Genomic DNA, 17,122 nt, shown 5'->3' with positions numbered 1-17,122 from the left:
GGGGAGGAGAGCATTAGTCAGGGAGGAAAAGGATTGATATATTGGACAGAATTAATGGAGGTAGAAATTATGGGGAATTGAAGAACAGTTTCGTGTAGTTTGAAGTTGTTGAATGAGGCACAGATAGGTACCAATGATCAGTCTGGGTCTGTCCAAAACCTACCTAAATGGTTGGCAACTAAATAATGTTTACTATTATGCATACCTACCTATTTATTTCATCACAGGTGGTAATTCTGGTATATTATTGTTTAGTGAGCACAAATATACAAGCCAAATTTTGGCCTTAGACGGTGGATAATTTTCATAAAATAATGACAATTTCAAGCAACCAAACCGCTGGGTGAGGAAAACCTAACCAGGACCTATGGATTTGCTAAAATAAACAATACGCAAACTGCAGTGGGTTGGGGAAATGATTAACCAATTTTTGAAACAAATTTCCATTATACTGCGGCTACTCCATAAATAGCTCTTATCAGCCAATGAATGACGCTAAGGTTTCTGTCTGTAACTTTAATTTTTAACAAATTGGCTATTGTTTAGCAAATTTTTTTAACGGGATACTTGTTTTTCATGAGTCCCGTAAAATATGTTAGCAATCTAAACCATTACTCTGGCGCCGTATCTGATACACAAAACCCAATTACTTCGATTCCTTCACAGTTGGTTGTGGTTACCCCTTACGTATAGGCAAAAATAAAAATTTGTTCAATGTTGAAAATGACATCACAATATTGAATTATCAAAATCAGCAATCATTGCTTATGCTTCGAAAACTCTATTTATGCTCAAATGGTGGTAATTGGGCTGAAAAGAAACACCATAAAAATTAATTATCAATTCAGACAAATTCCCTGCTGGTGCAAAAATTTATATTTTTGAAAATAAGGTACACGTGTTCCTTAGCATCAAAACAAATTAATCTCATGTGAATAAGTTTGTCACATTTGCCTTTATAAATTATTAAATAATATTTCTTAATGCAAAGTGACACTGAATTATTCATTGACCTTTTGATGAAAAATGAAATTTGGGTGAGACGCTACATAGGATCACGTGGTAACAATGTTCGATGAATTTCCCTCAAAAATTGATAAAAACATAATATCTTAGATGAGGGAATGTTTATGAATTTCACACAATTCAAAAAATATTTTAAATAATTGAGGAGAATATTTTGGGGGAAAGAAATTATTTAGTGGTGGAAATTTACAAAATAAAGTGTACTATTTGCTATGCGCGGAAGTGAGTGATTGTTTAAGTATATATACAACATGCGGCCTACTTTCTCCGCCTCTTCCTCAGAAAGGTTAGGGTTAATTCACGTGAGGTTGTGTGTCTAGTAATTAGGTCACACAACCTAACTTCACTTCGTGATATAACTCTAAAAAAAAAAACCAAAAAAATTAGAAAAGTTTAAAATCCAAAAAAATCGTAAAAGTTAGAAAATCGGTAACAAGTTGCTTGTAATCCATCTGCGTGTGTGTTTTGCTAACGTTCAACGTGGTCCACTTCGAGATACTTTTGAGTAAGCTGAATGGGTTAATTGTTGTTATTAGATTGATATGTTTATCATTTTATGCATGTTAACAATATTGTTTATATTTCCGACTCCTTTAGGAATAGCAGAATTCAATGGCTTCATTATATGTTGGAGATTTGCATCCGGAAGTGACCGAGGCCTTGTTGTTTGAGAAATTTTCGACAGCTGGCCCAGTACTTTCAATAAGAGTATGTAGGGACATGATTACACGTAGGTCGTTGGGATACGCCTACGTCAACTTTCAGCAACCAGCTGATGGTATGATACACGAGCCTTGTTTTTGTTTGTGTTATACTCTTATAAGGTTGACAATTGCTGGAATATTATTTATTTTTTACAGCGGAAAGAGCCCTCGATACAATGAATTTTGACTTAATAAAAGATCGACCAATCAGAATCATGTGGTCACAAAGAGATCCGTCACTTCGAAAGTCGGGAGTAGGGAATGTATTCATTAAAAATTTGGACAAAAGCATTGACAACAAAGCCATGTACGACACCTTCTCCGCCTTTGGTAACATATTGAGTTGCAAGGTAAAACTTTTTAATATTTTGAAATTAAGTCAATCAAACTATTGTTCGCTAATCTGACCTTGTGAATAGGTTGCAACCGATGAAACGGGAGGTTCCAAGGGTTATGGGTTTGTCCACTTCGAAACGGAGGAAGCAGCCAACAAGTCCATCGATAAAGTAAACGGAATGTTGTTGAACGGAAAGAAGGTAAGACATTGCTGTTGGGTGTTTGAAAAGAGGAAGGTATTTTTATCGACCAGACCGATCTGTGACAAGAGTGCTACCAATAGTGGTGCTCCAGGGCGTGTCTTGATTTTGTTTCTTTAAATGATTTGGTGTTTCGCGACACCTGAATGCCGTTACGCACGGAAATGCTGAAAAGAGTCTTATTATATTTTTGGCTTTATTGTCAAGATTCCCCATGTTTAGACCAGTAGGACTTAAGTGGGTGGTGTTATTGATTTACCCAATGAGTGGAAAATGTGAGTGGAGTACAGGCAACTCCAAGGAACCACACCCATATCTCACATTTGAAAAGGATTTTTAGGCATTGATTTAATGTGCCGGTGGAATTGTTTTCATGATCGACTACGACGAAAAAATTGTCCATATTGAAGTGATAGCAGACTTGCTTTGTGCGGTTTTCTACTGGGACAGAGAATTGAAAGCATGGATACTGATGTTTGAAGAGAGGGGGAAGTAGCGCGTGTTGGGTAAACAAAATGCATGCTATGGAGATATAGTCGGGAGTAAACAATTTCGCTTACCTCGAAAACAATTAACTTGAAACTGATACAGTTGAGGTTTTAACTTATTTTTTCGTGCGAGATTAATAAAACTTAAACAACTCTCGTTGTACAAATTTGTTCAAATACAAAAGTGTTCATTTAATTGATTGGTATAATGAAAACATTGTAAGATATGTCTCGAGATTGACATGGTAACATTTTCCAGTGCTATTGCATGGTGAGAAAAAGATGCGGCTGCAACAGCCATTCACCAAGAGCAAGGAAATATTTAAGGGAAGAACGGAAGACGACTGGTACCCTTGCCAAACCTATTTAAACCCTCCTAACAAACTTTTTTATCGATCGAATTTAGTAACAAAATTGATATACCATAAGCAACCAATCTTAGACTAATTTTTTGATGTCTTAGTAAAAACTTCGCGTTGATATTTTGATATGACATGGTTGTCGGCTCTATTCTCAAGTGTTAATTCAACAACACAGAATGAATTTTTTTCAAAGTTGTGTGGTTAATTTATGATACAGTGTACAGAGTTCATTTCTGCATCTTCATTCTTTGGCCTAAAGTGGATCACTGTAAACTTAAAATTGTATTAAAGTCATGAAACACCCTCAAATAACCATGAAAAGGACCACTGCTTATCCAACAATAATCGAGAATGCACAAACATTATTTGAATTAGCCATGGGTTATGAGCCTCCAATTAAATTGAGCTGCCATAACCCAGGAGTAATTTCTAGAAAAGCAGTACTATTTCAGAATAAAAATAAATTTATGGCTATTAGTCAATGCTTACACTCTGTAAGTTATACCATATGTTTATTCTGAATGTATGGGTTGGAAATTTGCATAGCAACTTCGGTCTCTCAAAGCTTTGTGTTAATCAGCAATGCTTATTTATTGCAACATCCATGGGGTATGCCAAGCATCCCTTCTCCAATTGTTTGGGGATTGAGATGGTGCGGGGGCTAACGTACTGGCTTCCCACCCAGAGGGCCCGGGTTCAAATCCCGGCGGTGTTGAATATTTTTCAGAGGTATCTCGATCCCTACTTGAGGAGCTTTGTGGAGGGCACTTTTAGTGAGTACGCCGTCCGTTGGATGGGACTTTCTGCAGCTTGCAGTTAAGCTGCAGACTTCTGGGCGCCTTTCGCAAAGAGTAGGCTAATGCTGATGCCGGGTGTCTCTTCACCCTTTCCTGTCCATCCCCTATGGGGCAAATGACCTTGGATATCGGCCGCCTCCCCTAAATACTTATACTATTACTCCAATTGTTTTTTTACTTTAAAAAGTTATTCAACATAGAATGATATCAAAATTTGAAGCTCATGTCTTATTGGAATTTTTTGGAAACCTATGATGCAAAAAGCTAAATTACACACTTTATTTATTCGAATGAACTAATTAAGTTCACATGTTTATCAATAGTACAAAATTAGCATCAAGTGGCATGTGACTTGAATGCCAGTGAGAGGTATTATTGCATGTATAAGGCATGGGGTTAAATGTTCGGTTTAAATGGTTCATTTGTGGGGAGGGGAAGTGAAGTTTAGGAGAAGAGGAAACGGTGGCATTAAAAATTGGTGATAGGTTTGATGGTACATTGTTAATCATCAGTTTGAATTTAACAATTCATCTATGGTTGAAAATATATTTACATTGCATATCCTTTTAGTGGGATAATGTCAGGTGCATCTTGTTAAGCAAGTAGAAGTCAATTTCACGAAGTAAGTGTCTACGATTCATTATATTTAATACATGAAATATTTTTTGCTGGACCATAATGATTAAATGTAGAGGTTAGAAATATCTTGTTCTCTTACTCAAGAAAACAGGGTCTTACTACTTCTGTCTGGAAGTATGAAACGTTTTGCCTTAACAATAAACTAAGTAAAGCAGTGCATTTCACAGCAGATCTTTGAAACAGTAATTGTTAACCTAGCTCTTCGCAAGTTATCCAAACTACAGAGAATCAAACCTTTCCCTCCCCTGGTTTGATAATTGGTCATTATTGTCTCATTTTCTTAGGAGGAAATGTGCATTTCCGCTGTACTAGAAGTCAACACATACTTAATAGAGTTTAATAGGAGCGCCCTCAACATTGAGAAGAAAGACCAATTTCTGGGGTATTTAATTACTCGTAGAAATGGATGAGGTATATTTAAAATAAAATTAAGATGTCAAGAAATTTAAGTTTTTCTACGTTTGTAAAAAAGTGAATAAAGGCCTGGTAAAATATTATTGCAGTTTCTGGACTGCTTTATTTCTGTCAAATTAAGCAATGGATATTCCATAATATTTGTCGAAGAGGAAATCTTACCTTGGACCCCTGGTGACCATTCACAACAGTGGTATGTGGTTGGCTATTAGTACATTCATTGATTCATTTCTGTCATCAGTCATCGTGCCTAAGCTGGAGAATCACCTAGTAGTGTAGAGGCAAATAAGATAAATTGTGTGATGAACATTCTATCTATTGAGGGTTACATCTGCTAATGGAGTACTTCAATATGGGGAAGGACTCTTATATCATATAAAGTGTGTGCTTTCGTAGAATGAATTTGGCGTGGTTGGGCTGAATGGAAGGTGAACATTAAAATGTGAAATTAAGTTGGGAGGCAACTGCTAGAGAGATCTAGATTTAATTCTTGGGAATTCAGTATTTTGGTTCACTGTCTCATCCAGATGTATCAATCTGAAGTCACAAATGCAGAATAATTCGAATGAAAAATCACTTCATTTTTTGATACTTTTCAAGTAGAGGACTTTATGATGATAAAGTACTAATATTTTTAGCTAACAACCTGCCTTAAGACATGTTTTCTGGTGGCCCATGAGAAGATAATCAATTTGCAGGAAATTTGCTTTATTCATCCCTGCTCCTAATCACTGTGGTAACCCATCCGTAGGCCTTTAAGCATTTCTGTAATCTAAATTGCCTCAATCCCCCATGTGTTCACATTCCCTGACTTTCAAATATAAAGTGTTGGATAGAAAAGAAAATGGTTGAAGATGCTCCGGAAATTTGACCACCCTGAACAAAGTTCCAATGTGATATAGCATTCACTGTTGTTCATGAACTAAGATAACATGCCGTGAAATGTTCAATTTGACGGAAATGGGGACAAAAATATCAATTTAGAGGCTATGGAAAATGGCTCAGGAGAGGAATAATAATATAAGCACAAACTTAATACCTGCAGATCCAATAGACTAAGAATAATGAGTCCTTGCAATGAACAAAAGGAACAATTTCTCATACTGAAATAAGAGATCAACACATAAGTGTAATAGCAGTACCAATAGTTAGTTCATCATTGTTTTTCACCATTCACAATACACATTTGTCTATTGATAGTTTCTAAACCATTGCAGATCTTAAGTGAAGAAGGCATATACTTACTTTTTTATCATCATCTTGTATATTAGTTTTTTTAAAAAACAATAAAATGCAGTGAATATCAGGTTGTCAACTCGGATGAGGAATTTTGGAATTATTTTCTCAAAAAATGTGGAAAAGAGCCAAACTTACTGAAAAGATTCGAGAGTTTAATTTGCAAATTGGGAATATGGCATGGTAATGAGGAATTCCTTATAGGAAAAATGTTAACTTAGTTGCAAGTTTGCTGTATGACTACATTTGTGGACCCTCAAAGAAACTAAAGTGCAAGTCGATGTGACTTCTGTGATAGCATTGGCAGGCAAACTTGGGGATTGCTGGCCAAAAAAATAACATTTAAAACACAGCATTTCAATTCCCTTAGTGGGATATTCTGGCCAGAGCGTTTTCGGGAATTGAAATTTAACTCGGCAGTCATTTACTTTCACACCTCGATCTCATCTATTTGCTGAGAGATTAATGTAAAGTAAGAACAGAAGAAAATATATTGTTTCTTAGAACAGTTCTCTTTTTATATTTTTCTAATGTTGTAAAACATGAAAATAATGCTAGGTTACAAAAAATAAGCATTTCCATAAAATAGTCTCAAATTCTTATTATTCTAAATTTGTTTATCATTCCGGAAACATTCAACTCCATAGAGGTCTACATTGCATTTGTGAGCATTGGAAAACAAGCTTTAAATTAAACTGGCTGCAAAAAATGGAGTTTTACGTCAAGGTAAACAATGTCTGTGGAAAGAGCAGCAGAACGATCTCTTTGAGAAGAAGTTCGGTACCCTAGAGGGATTTCTCTCCAAAAGATTTCTTACAAGAGCTGAACGAAAATGTCGATGGCTCATGTTACTTCTCACAGAAACAGACATTCCATGAATTCAGAATAGTTAAGATCAATGGGGTGAAAATAACTTTTTCATCCCCTTCCAGGTTCTTCTGCTTCTGGAATACCTATTAGCCATTCTGTCGCATTTATCGACGTACTCCATATGTTTGTTATAGTCTCTTAAAACTACAGGTTTAAGGGCTTCCCTTGGCAATCACAAAAGCTCTCTTCAGGTGGCACATGCATGTTTGTCAAAATATGGACATTTCTTTCCTCTCTCAAACTAATCGTCATCAGATATCTTCTGCATATTGCTTATACATCTCCGCATTTCATTTGTTTCTTATCCCAAAATTCTTTTGGCAAACCAATTTGGTTTGCTCTTAACTGTCCTTCGGCGATTTTTTTCAATTTTCCTGAGATCATAAGAGAGTTCCGGGAAAGAAAAAGAATTATCTTCGATAAGCTTGTGCCCTCTTCCTTCCATTCTCCTCTTAAATGCATTCACAGTGGCATGCGTGGCTGTAATGTCATTTTTTGCATTTTGTCTGTCTTTTTTTTAGGCTAGCAGTCATATCTGCTGTATATTAGACTGAGTCATAGTGCTCATATATTTTTCTTCTGAACCTATGTTTTTTTTGGAATGTATTGTTTTGAAAATCACTGTGCCTTTGAATAACACAATTATTTCGTCCACTGCTAGGTACCCTGAAGGCCTATTTAGAATATTTTCCTTTAGAATGTAAAAAATCTTATCTGCGAGAGTCTATTGTAACTTTCATCATTCCTTTGTGGTTCATTGCCATTGTTTGTGGAATGTCAAAAACAGAATATGTAAAAACCTATTGCGTGCCATTGCATTACAATGGAAAGGAGAGTAAAACTGATCCAATTGTATCCAATAGTCTTTTAGGGAATCTCAGATATCATGTCCCATTTGAATTACTATTGCCAAAAAATTCATATATATCTGTGTATTGTATGTTGGGTTCTGGAGAAGATTGAAATTAATTTTTCTTTAAAAACTAGGTGTAATGTCTGGTTGTAAATATGAGTGAAGAAGTGATGTCATGGGTGAGGAACTTGCCATTATATTAGGAGCTTTCGTTGTGTTCTAACTTTTCATTACCAGAAAAAAATGGATGGGTGTTGAAATACGTAGTTCCTTAACTTTTTAGCCCACTACTTGGAGCGAGTCTGAGCTAAATCTTGATCGATCCCGAAGTCCTCTTCCTCAAAGCTATCATTGTTGTCTGTAATCTGTGCGTCGGAAACACTCAGCAAAAAGTTCCTCTTTTGGGTAATTTTTTCTTGAGATCCATGATGGTGGGAGATTGATTTTCCACTGAATAAAGAGCATAGAATAAATACAAAAATATATGTGCAAATAAATTTTATTCAGTTGGAGACATTTATAGGTATTTGAAGAAGAAATTCTAACTATGAAACATAGTGAATATACCGAAATAAATTGAATAGTGAATAATAAATCAGCCAAAGAATCTGGATGGTCAAAGAAATGCTTTCCCCTAGGGACAGTTCTGAGTGAACAGCTCGACCATCGAGGTAGGAGGGGAACTAAAAAAAATCTTAACTCACCGGAGATGGTGTTCAAAGCCACGGGAGTCCAGGTTTTGTTGTTAGATACTGCCCAGATAAGGGAGGTTTGGCCCAGTGCATCAAAAGGGGCATGTGCAAAGAGATAGTCCTGACCTGACCATGCACTCCAACTATCATCATAGGAGTGCAAGACAGCTCAAGTGAAGTGGGAATTAAAGTTCTCATTTGGCCAGCAGGACCCACTCTTTCCCATGAACTAAAGTTTCCTTTCGTTCCATTAAGGTTAATTAAACACAGGTTAATTACTGAGGAGACAAATCAAGGTAAATGGCAGTATATTTGTTGGGATTAAGAATTCATGAAATGATTTGCAGCTGTGATAAAATTAGCTTTTAGTTCGAGAAATTTGTCATGCAATGCTGCATGACAAATTTGCAATAGCAGTCACTTGCATGCAATGCTGCATGCAAGTGACTGCTAGGAGAATTCCTAGTTATTGCTATATTTCAACGTAAAAGAAAAGTTAGTCTCCACATTTGTGGCCACTTGTTGCAGCATTTCCAGCTTATTGATAGAATTGAGCTCTTACGGCTAGTAGTATTGAATGAATGTAAAACTCCAATAGCCGTAAACAGTTAACAGAACTGTTTACGGCTATTAGAGTTTAACATTCATTCAATTTCCAGCTTAGCTTGTTTTCCAATGATTTTATTTTCTTTTGATGTTTTTAAAGTATTATAAATCAATATTAAAATGAAATAATGTGCTAGCTAAGCTCATTTGACAGTTGTGGTATTATTTCAAGTTTCCAAAAACTACTTGACATGAAAAAAAAAACATTTCAATCAGATCATGCTATCACACTGATCCATTCTTCCATTCCATTGCTCTTTCATTGTTTTCCATTCACTGTTCTATTATGTACACAAAAGTTTGTAGGTTCCACGTGCTGTTTTGAGGTTTTTGATGCATAATACTTGTCCAATGAATTTAACTTCTTCTGTGTAATTGTTCTGAAATTTCTTTATGACTGAACAGGTATATGTTGGCAAGTTCATCCCACGTAAGGAGAGAGAGAAGGAGTTGGGAGAGAAGGCCAAGCGCTTTACCAATGTGTATATAAAGAATTTTGCTGACGATTTGGATGATGAAAGGCTGAGGGAGATGTTTGAGAAGTATGGCAGAATTACCAGTCACAAGGCAAGTTTGATTTTAAAAGTTAAAAATATCATTCATATTTTGATTGTAATTGATGTAATCAGCTTATTTCCTTTTCCTTTATTATTTCTATACTTTTTATTTAAAATTAATAACTCGTTAAAAGAAGTGTTTGCTGTCTCTCTTCTGGAAAAAGTTTTATTTGAATGAACCCATGTTGAATGACCTAGGAAAGCTAGGAGACCATATGAGGTTGATATTTTTTTTTCACTGTGAAGTGTAACCTGAATTGTATATCATGGTGGAGATACATAGTGATTCATTGTAAATTATTACACAATTATTGTGAAGGTCATTTGCCATATATCAGGGCTGATGTCCAAATGTTTCTTCTAAATTACAGTCATGGCTGATGTAAAAGCATATTGTATTAAGTAGTTTTGATTGCTATTGTATTCTGAAACCCGTAAAACTTTTATGGTATTTCCCATCCCATAAGATGCACTTGTGCCTGAGAGGCATTCTGTTTTAAAGTGTATTTTAGAGTAAAAAAGGTGTCTGATGTGCCGGCAAATAGATGCTTTTGTTTGAGTTTCATTCTGAGGCAGTTTGAACCTGGAAATTCTAGAAAATTATTTCAAAGTGTGGTTTGACACTTTTCTATGCTATCTATGTGATGTTTTAAAGTTGTTAAATCTGCAGTAATGTTTATAAGAATGTCAATCAATTAACCAAGGTTTTTCTCATGTAGGTCATGACAGCAGATGATGGTAAATCTAAAGGCTTTGGATTTGTGGCTTTTGAAGAACCAGAGGCAGCTGAGAAAGCAGTTGATGAAATGAACGGAAAAGATTTGAATGGGAAGGTAGTAGTATTAATCTTCAGTTTTCAATGGACTAATATATTTTTATTGCTGTCTTAATTTTGATTACCACCTTTAGGCATTAAATTGACAGTTAAAGGCTAAATAATTAGCTAATATAATCTTTCCATAATTTTTTTAATGGTACTATACTGCTTTTGCATAAGTAAATTTAGCAGTCTTTAATTATTTGTAGATTGATAAGCATTGTTTTGAGTACAGTTTTCTAGTTTGCGTGAGTATTTGAATGAATTATTGAATTGAATCTTGATTTCACCTGAGGCAACTAATCATATGATTAAACTAGAATTCACCCGGTAATTCATTCATCATGCGTGTCAATGGTATTTTAATGGTATCGCTTTAAATGGTTATTTTCATTCTTTTGAATTTTTTTAATTACAGCTGCTGTATGTTGGTCGTGCTCAGAAGAAGGCAGAGCGTCAGCAAGAACTAAAGAGGAGGTTTGAACAGCTGAAGATAGAGCGTTTGAACCGTTATCAAGGAGTGAATCTCTATGTGAAGAATTTGGATGACACCATTGATGATGAACGTCTGAGGAAAGAGTTCTCTCCATTTGGTACCATAACAAGTGCAAAGGTGAGAACAAGTTTTTGTTTTGAAATTAAGTGTAGGGGTGAAAGGAATAAAGGTGATTTTTAAAATGTGTGCAAATAAATATTTGGAAAAATTATTTTTTCTCATGTCAGAAAAAAGAATTTCTCGGCATGAGGCACTCCTTGAAAGGGGTAAGAAAACCTCCCAAGTCGGGAGAGAGTATGATAGCTATGTGCTTAGAATTTTCATCATTAAAGTAAGCATCTGAAGCTGCACTTAATGTTTTGTGTTGCATGTCCCGCATATACCATGAAAATTGTTGTGTGTGGCAAACTTGAGAAGTTATTTATAAAAAAATATACCGTTCAAAAAGTATACAGTTTGATTGACTTTCCCGATCAACTGACCAGTGGTGAAAACTAGCCCTCACCAAAGTGGGTGCAAGTGCCTTTCTTTTCATCATTGGCAGTTGCATGAATACTATATGTCAACACTAATAGTAAGACTGCCGAATGTGAGATCCTGGATATAAATGCATTAATATCCACGAATGACAGTATTCTGCTGGATCAAAAACCAAATCAATGGTGTAGCAAGAGCTATTCTTCAGATAGTGATGTGTTTTTAGAACTGGAATAATTTAGTTTTGCTCCATTTTTTGCTCAATTATTGATAACTTGATATTTTGTTACGCTAATGCGAAGTAAATCATGGTAATTTTTTTTCTGTCGACACTTGTCTTGTCGTGAAGATAGTTTGTAGAACATCGCTCTATTGGAGCTAACTATTGAAAATTCTTAATGTGTAAATATCTCTCTCCAGCATTCATTATTTTCAAATGGTTTCTGCAGCATTTATCCTTATTATTCCATGCTTCTGGGCATTTATCCGCATCAGGTTGTCTCTCGATGACAACAGTTTCTGCAGCCATGCTGCTAGCAACTATGCTATTTGTTGTTTTTTATTAGCTTTGATTATTTTGTTGACTTAACTGAAAATGGATCACATCTGTGAAAACTGCTTCTGGATGAAGGAAATTTCTCACTTTTGGATCTGAGATAGTGGAACAAATTAGGAAATGTGTTTAATTTGTTTGTCTGATTCTTGTTAATTTTTCTCAGGTGATGCTGGAAGAAGGTCGGAGCAAGGGCTTTGGTTTTGTTTGCTTTTCATCACCCGAGGAAGCAACCAAAGCAGTTACAGAGATGAATGGTCGCATTGTGGGTTCGAAACCTCTGTACGTGGCCTTGGCCCAGCGAAAGGAAGATCGCAAGGCTCATTTGGCCTCTCAGTACATGCAGAGAATGGCCAATATGCGAATGCAGCAAATGGGTCAGGTGAGAAAAATTGAAAGCATTATTTTAGAATTTTAAAGATTTCATTGGCTATCTTCAGTTTTAATGGCAAGCAATCTGTCATTCTGTTATATGTTTGTAAAGTTCAATTTCTCTTACATTGCTTGAAACATTTCAATCAAAATACTATTAATATTATTTTATACATTTTAAATGTCTTATTTTTTGTTAACTTAAACTTTAACCTTCTACATAATTTCTTCAACTTTCATTACAGCAAATATTCCAGCCCAACAGTGCTGGGTACTTTGTTCCAACTCTGCCACAGCCGCAGCGATTTTACAACCCTGCCCAGATTGCTCAAATCAGGGCAACTCCTCGCTGGCCAGCACAGCCACAAGTTCGTCCATCTGCTCAAGTTGCTTCTGGTACGTGGCAGGATCTCTTCACCACCTCAGTTAGAGGATCAGAGTAGTTAGTTATATGAAGCAGTTTTATTACTGCTGGTGTAATGTGATTGTTATTATCATTTACAGGTTTCCCTGGTGTCCAAGGCCCTTACCGATCTGCACCCCGCACTCCCACTGCTCAGCCAGGTTCGGTGCGTGGTGCCCTCTCCGCCAGACCAATCACGGGACAACAGGCAGGAGGTAAGGTTAAGAGTAAATTGTATTGTTACAGCATTCATGGGTGCCACTTATTTGTAAAGGACAGAGAAGTATTGATTGATTTGATCATTTTCATAAAAAAAAGGAGCTGGGGAGTTGATCAAATTAAATATCATGAAAAACTAATTTGAATATTTTTGCCTCTGTTTTAAGATATATTGGTAAAGAATGAATGTTTGTTCTAATATGCTGAAATTCATGACAAATTTGTATTATCTATGAGGGTAATCTCTTAATTGGATGTCATAAGTCAAAACTTGACCATTGTGAAATTTATTTTGCAGTTGGAGGTGCCAATGTTCCAGCACCACGACCAATGGGTGCCCCGACTGTGTCTGCACAGGGTCGCCCAACAAGCATAAAGTACACTCCAAACATGCGCAATCCACCTCAGCAAATGCCAGTGGCACAACCTCCACCTGTACAGCAGGTTTGTAACTAGAACTACAGTTTAGGTTTCTGAGCCCCATCTGATTAATCTTAGATGTTTGAAATTGAATGACTGAATTTTACTTTGAACAGCTTGACTAATTTGACTGCATTATCACTTACGGTGGAATTTAACGCCCTAGAATAAACAGTTTTTAAGCTTATTTTTTAAAATTGAAGTTTTGGCAGCAGACATGACGTCTCATCCCTGTCTTATCTGTCTCATCCCAGTTTTATCTTTTTAATGAGTCATATCTTATTAATCTTATCACTTAACAGAAAAGGGCTGTTCTCTTCTGACCAATAAATTAATTTGTACTTGCCATGTTTGTCCAATTGCTCTTTACTGTTAGTATTTATTTCCTACCTCTTGAGTATGATGAACTCTTCATTTGTAAACATGCCAATGCTTTCTTATTACTCCTCAAGGCGGTTAACATTCAAGGACAAGAGCCGCTGACTGCCACCATGCTTGCAGCTGCGTCTCACCATGATCAAAAGCAAATGCTTGGAGAGCGTCTCTTCCCTCTTATTCAGGTTTGTTCAAAATTGATGTTGAAAAATGTCCTAATCAGTGGTAATCAGAGTTGGGGAAACTGAAGTCCTTCAGAACATACGAGGTCTAGGGGAAATTTTACTTGCTCATAATGATTTTATTTGTGTTAAAACACTGCTTGCTAGGTAATGGCATTAACAAAAATTTCAAACGAAGGAAGGGATAAGAGTGATTGAAAGTTAGGAGCTTAGGTTTCTAGTTAGCTCTCAGGGATTTGCGAACTAATCTTTGTTTGAATCATCAACAGAAATGTTTTATGTCTCATTATTACCATGTTAGCCAATTTAGATAACGTAATTTTTTACTACAACATTAATCGGCATTACAACATACTTCATGGCTTAATGTTATTTTGATTACAAAGTTGAAAAGAACTACCAATTGTAAAATATTTGCATTGATGCAAGTCACATTCTCAACCCAATCCAAGATGTAAATATATAATCCCCAGTCAATGATGTGCCATGTTTATGGTATCGAACTACTGTAGTCACCAATGTTCACCACTAAAATTTGTAGTAGAAATTATTTCAATATGATAATGCAGGAGCGGGGGCTAACGTACTGGCTTCCCACCCTGAGGGCGCGGGTTCAAATCCCGGCGGTGTTGAATATTTTTCAGAGGTATCTCGATCCCTACTTGAGGTGCTTTGTGGAGGGCACTTTGAGTGAGTACGCCGTCCGTCGGATGGGACGTTAAACTGCGGACCCCTTGGCGCCTTTCGTAAAGAGCAGGCTAATGCCGACGCCGGGTTTCTATCCACCCTTCATCCTTTCCTGTCCATCCCCTATGGCGCAAATGACCTTAGCTGTCGGTCGCCTCCCCTTAAAACTACTACTACAATAATGCAGGACATGAAAATCATCAGTTACAACAATATGTGATAAATAATTAATTTCTCTGTGGGAAGTTTCAGGGCTCAGCTTGAGGGAGTGAAATTTTTCTTTAACAGAGAAATCTGAACCTGTCAAGTGCATAGCAATATTTTTCTTGGAATTTCATTTCAATCTGTGATATATAAATGATGGCAGAGGTTATAACTGAAGATTGTGTATCAAGAGTTTCCTGGGTATAATATCCTATCTATGATGGAAAATATCCACAGTCTGCTACTTCCTGAAAATCATTGAAATGACCTAATTCGTGATTGTTGCCATCATTAATAATGAGAACTTAGTGTAATGTTTGCTTTTTTATGGCTGTGATTTTTCATGATATTGAGATTCTGCTGTAAATCTAGATCCATGGCTTGCTTCAATATTCTGCCTAATATTTCAAGGCACATTTATCATATACTTATCCTTATACTGGTTTATCTAAGTTTCCCATTGATTTGGATTATAAAATTAGATGATTGTTGTTGCGTAGAATCATTACTTCATGGCTAATCTGTATTTTCAGGGAATGTATCAAGACCTTGCCGGCAAAATTACTGGCATGTTGCTCGAGATAGACAACTCGGAGCTTCTGCATATGTTGGAGCATCATGAGTCACTGAAAGCCAAGGTCAGTATAGGTTTACCTACTTCTAGACTGCCTGCTTAATCTTCCTACCAGGAATCCTCAATGAGTTTTATAATGATTAAGAGATTTAACCTTTCTTAAAACATTTCAGCATAAGTTATGAAAAATTTTAGTTAATTCCAGTTGCTGGTATGTCATGCTCGAATTCGGTTAACTTTATCTTTGGAAAAAAATAAAATTTCAAAATTATCATATAAAATGAACTGCTATGGAGAGCCTTGCAAAACTCTGTGCTATCTTTTTTATCAGCTTCCGTGCTGTGTGTAGTATTTTTACTTTAATTTTTTTCATTCCAATAGGTTGAGGAAGCTGTGGCTGTGCTTCAAGCCCATCAGGCCAAGCAGGCCTCACTCGTGAAGAAGGATTAAAATACGTTGAACCACGTTGAGATGGAAATGTCAGTAGCAACAGTCTCCGAGAATAACTAGCTGCACACACAATCTAAAAAAAAGGAAATTCTCTTTATAAGGGTTTTCATCGGAATGATTAGTAGATAATCTGAGGAAAGGCATTAAATGAAAAATACAAAAATATATGTCTGAAACAGGATGCGTTAACATGTGAGCATTCATAATCCCGTGGAAGTAATGCTGTTTACTATCTGCTGATGGAATTTTACATCATAATTTTAACATGTATGACCAAATCAAAGAGAGGAAGGTCATTTTATTCGAATTGTGTTGTGAATGAAAGTTTTGTTGGATGGGGTTGGAAATAGGTCAACTTACACGATTTGTCCCGTCCTCTACATGTTGGAGGACGAAAAGTGCTGCTTGAATTTTAAGTGTCAGATGGATTGTCGAGACCAGCACTTTCTTACTTGACTATCATTTACTTTGCTCCACAAACCATCAATATCCATTTTGTTTTAAAGCAAAGTTAGACGTTAAAACTTGGGATTTTGACCTTTGATGCCATATTTGGCATGTTTTAATCAAAGGTCCATTAACTTAATTATAGTTGACTTGATAAATGATTTTTAAAATACATAAAAACGGTAAAATATGGCTTATACTGCAAGCCTAAAAATGCATACATATATGCTGAATGTAATTGATCAAAATTTAAAGTATTAATCCATAAGTAGGTATGTAGTTTTTTTGGTAATGTGTTCTAATGTCACATTAAACATGTTATGGGTAAAATGTAAACAAAAGTGGGATTTCAGGGTTTCTGAATTAAAAATTTTCATTTCTGAACTGAATACTATTTTTCACTTTGATAATAAGATGCTGTTATGTATTTGTAGTGGGACCCCTATTATCATGGCACTTATAACACAGGTGGTTGGATTTATGAGGGAAGCATCAGCTAGCTCTAAGAGTGGTGCACCACCTTGATGTTATGGTGTTTTTTGTGGAAGTCAAGCAATAGAATAGATTTACTTTGTACCGCATCGGCTTCTCGTGAGAAGGCCATTGCCAAATTTGGAAGAAAATGCTGCAGTGGGGGGAGTAACACCATTTATTAATGATCAAAGT

The 17,122-nt window shown here is 36.0% G+C and overlaps 1 protein-coding gene across 2 annotated transcripts; it reads left to right on the top strand.

Moving 5' to 3' along the window:
• The first annotated feature begins 1,284 nt into the window (after positions 1–1,284).
• pAbp (poly(A) binding protein) lies at positions 1,285–16,845 on the top strand. Of its 2 annotated transcripts, none has more exons than XM_071585647.1 (14): positions 1,285–1,531; positions 1,624–1,804; positions 1,887–2,080; positions 2,150–2,266; positions 9,629–9,790; positions 10,500–10,616; positions 11,016–11,210; positions 12,290–12,505; positions 12,741–12,891; positions 13,000–13,113; positions 13,416–13,561; positions 13,990–14,097; positions 15,519–15,623; positions 15,941–16,845. In XM_071585647.1, exons 2-14 carry the CDS (start codon positions 1,639–1,641, stop codon positions 16,007–16,009), a joined length of 1,860 nt encoding a protein of 619 aa, XP_071441748.1. In that variant the 5' UTR covers positions 1,285–1,531; positions 1,624–1,638; the 3' UTR covers positions 16,010–16,845. The 2 variants fall into 2 exon arrangements, with proteins under 2 accessions (XP_071441748.1, XP_071441749.1); XM_071585648.1 differs by having other exon boundaries at positions 1,286–1,531; positions 10,500–10,613.
• The last annotated feature ends 277 nt before the right edge of the window (positions 16,846–17,122 follow it).

Source organism: Hetaerina americana, unplaced genomic scaffold (assembly GCF_022747635.1).
Source record: "Hetaerina americana unplaced genomic scaffold, ioHetAmer1.1.p SCAF_2, whole genome shotgun sequence".
Taxonomy (NCBI): Eukaryota; Metazoa; Arthropoda; class Insecta; order Odonata; family Calopterygidae; genus Hetaerina; species Hetaerina americana.
Note: the sequence above shows the minus strand (reverse complement) of the source record. Positions and strands in the feature narration are given on the sequence as shown.

What these genes read in the sequence shown, in the direction of transcription:
- pAbp (XM_071585647.1), top strand. Translation starts at nt 1,639, where the DNA reads ATGGCTTCATTATATGTTGGAGATTTGCATCCGGAAGTGACCGAGGCC. An exon ending in CTTTCAGCAACCAGCTGATG is followed by an intron (nt 1,805 to 1,886) that starts GTATGATACACG and finishes TATTTTTTACAG; the next exon opens with CGGAAAGAGCCCTCGATACA. An exon ending in GTCTCTTCCCTCTTATTCAG is followed by an intron (nt 14,098 to 15,518) that starts GTTTGTTCAAAA and finishes CTGTATTTTCAG; the next exon opens with GGAATGTATCAAGACCTTGC.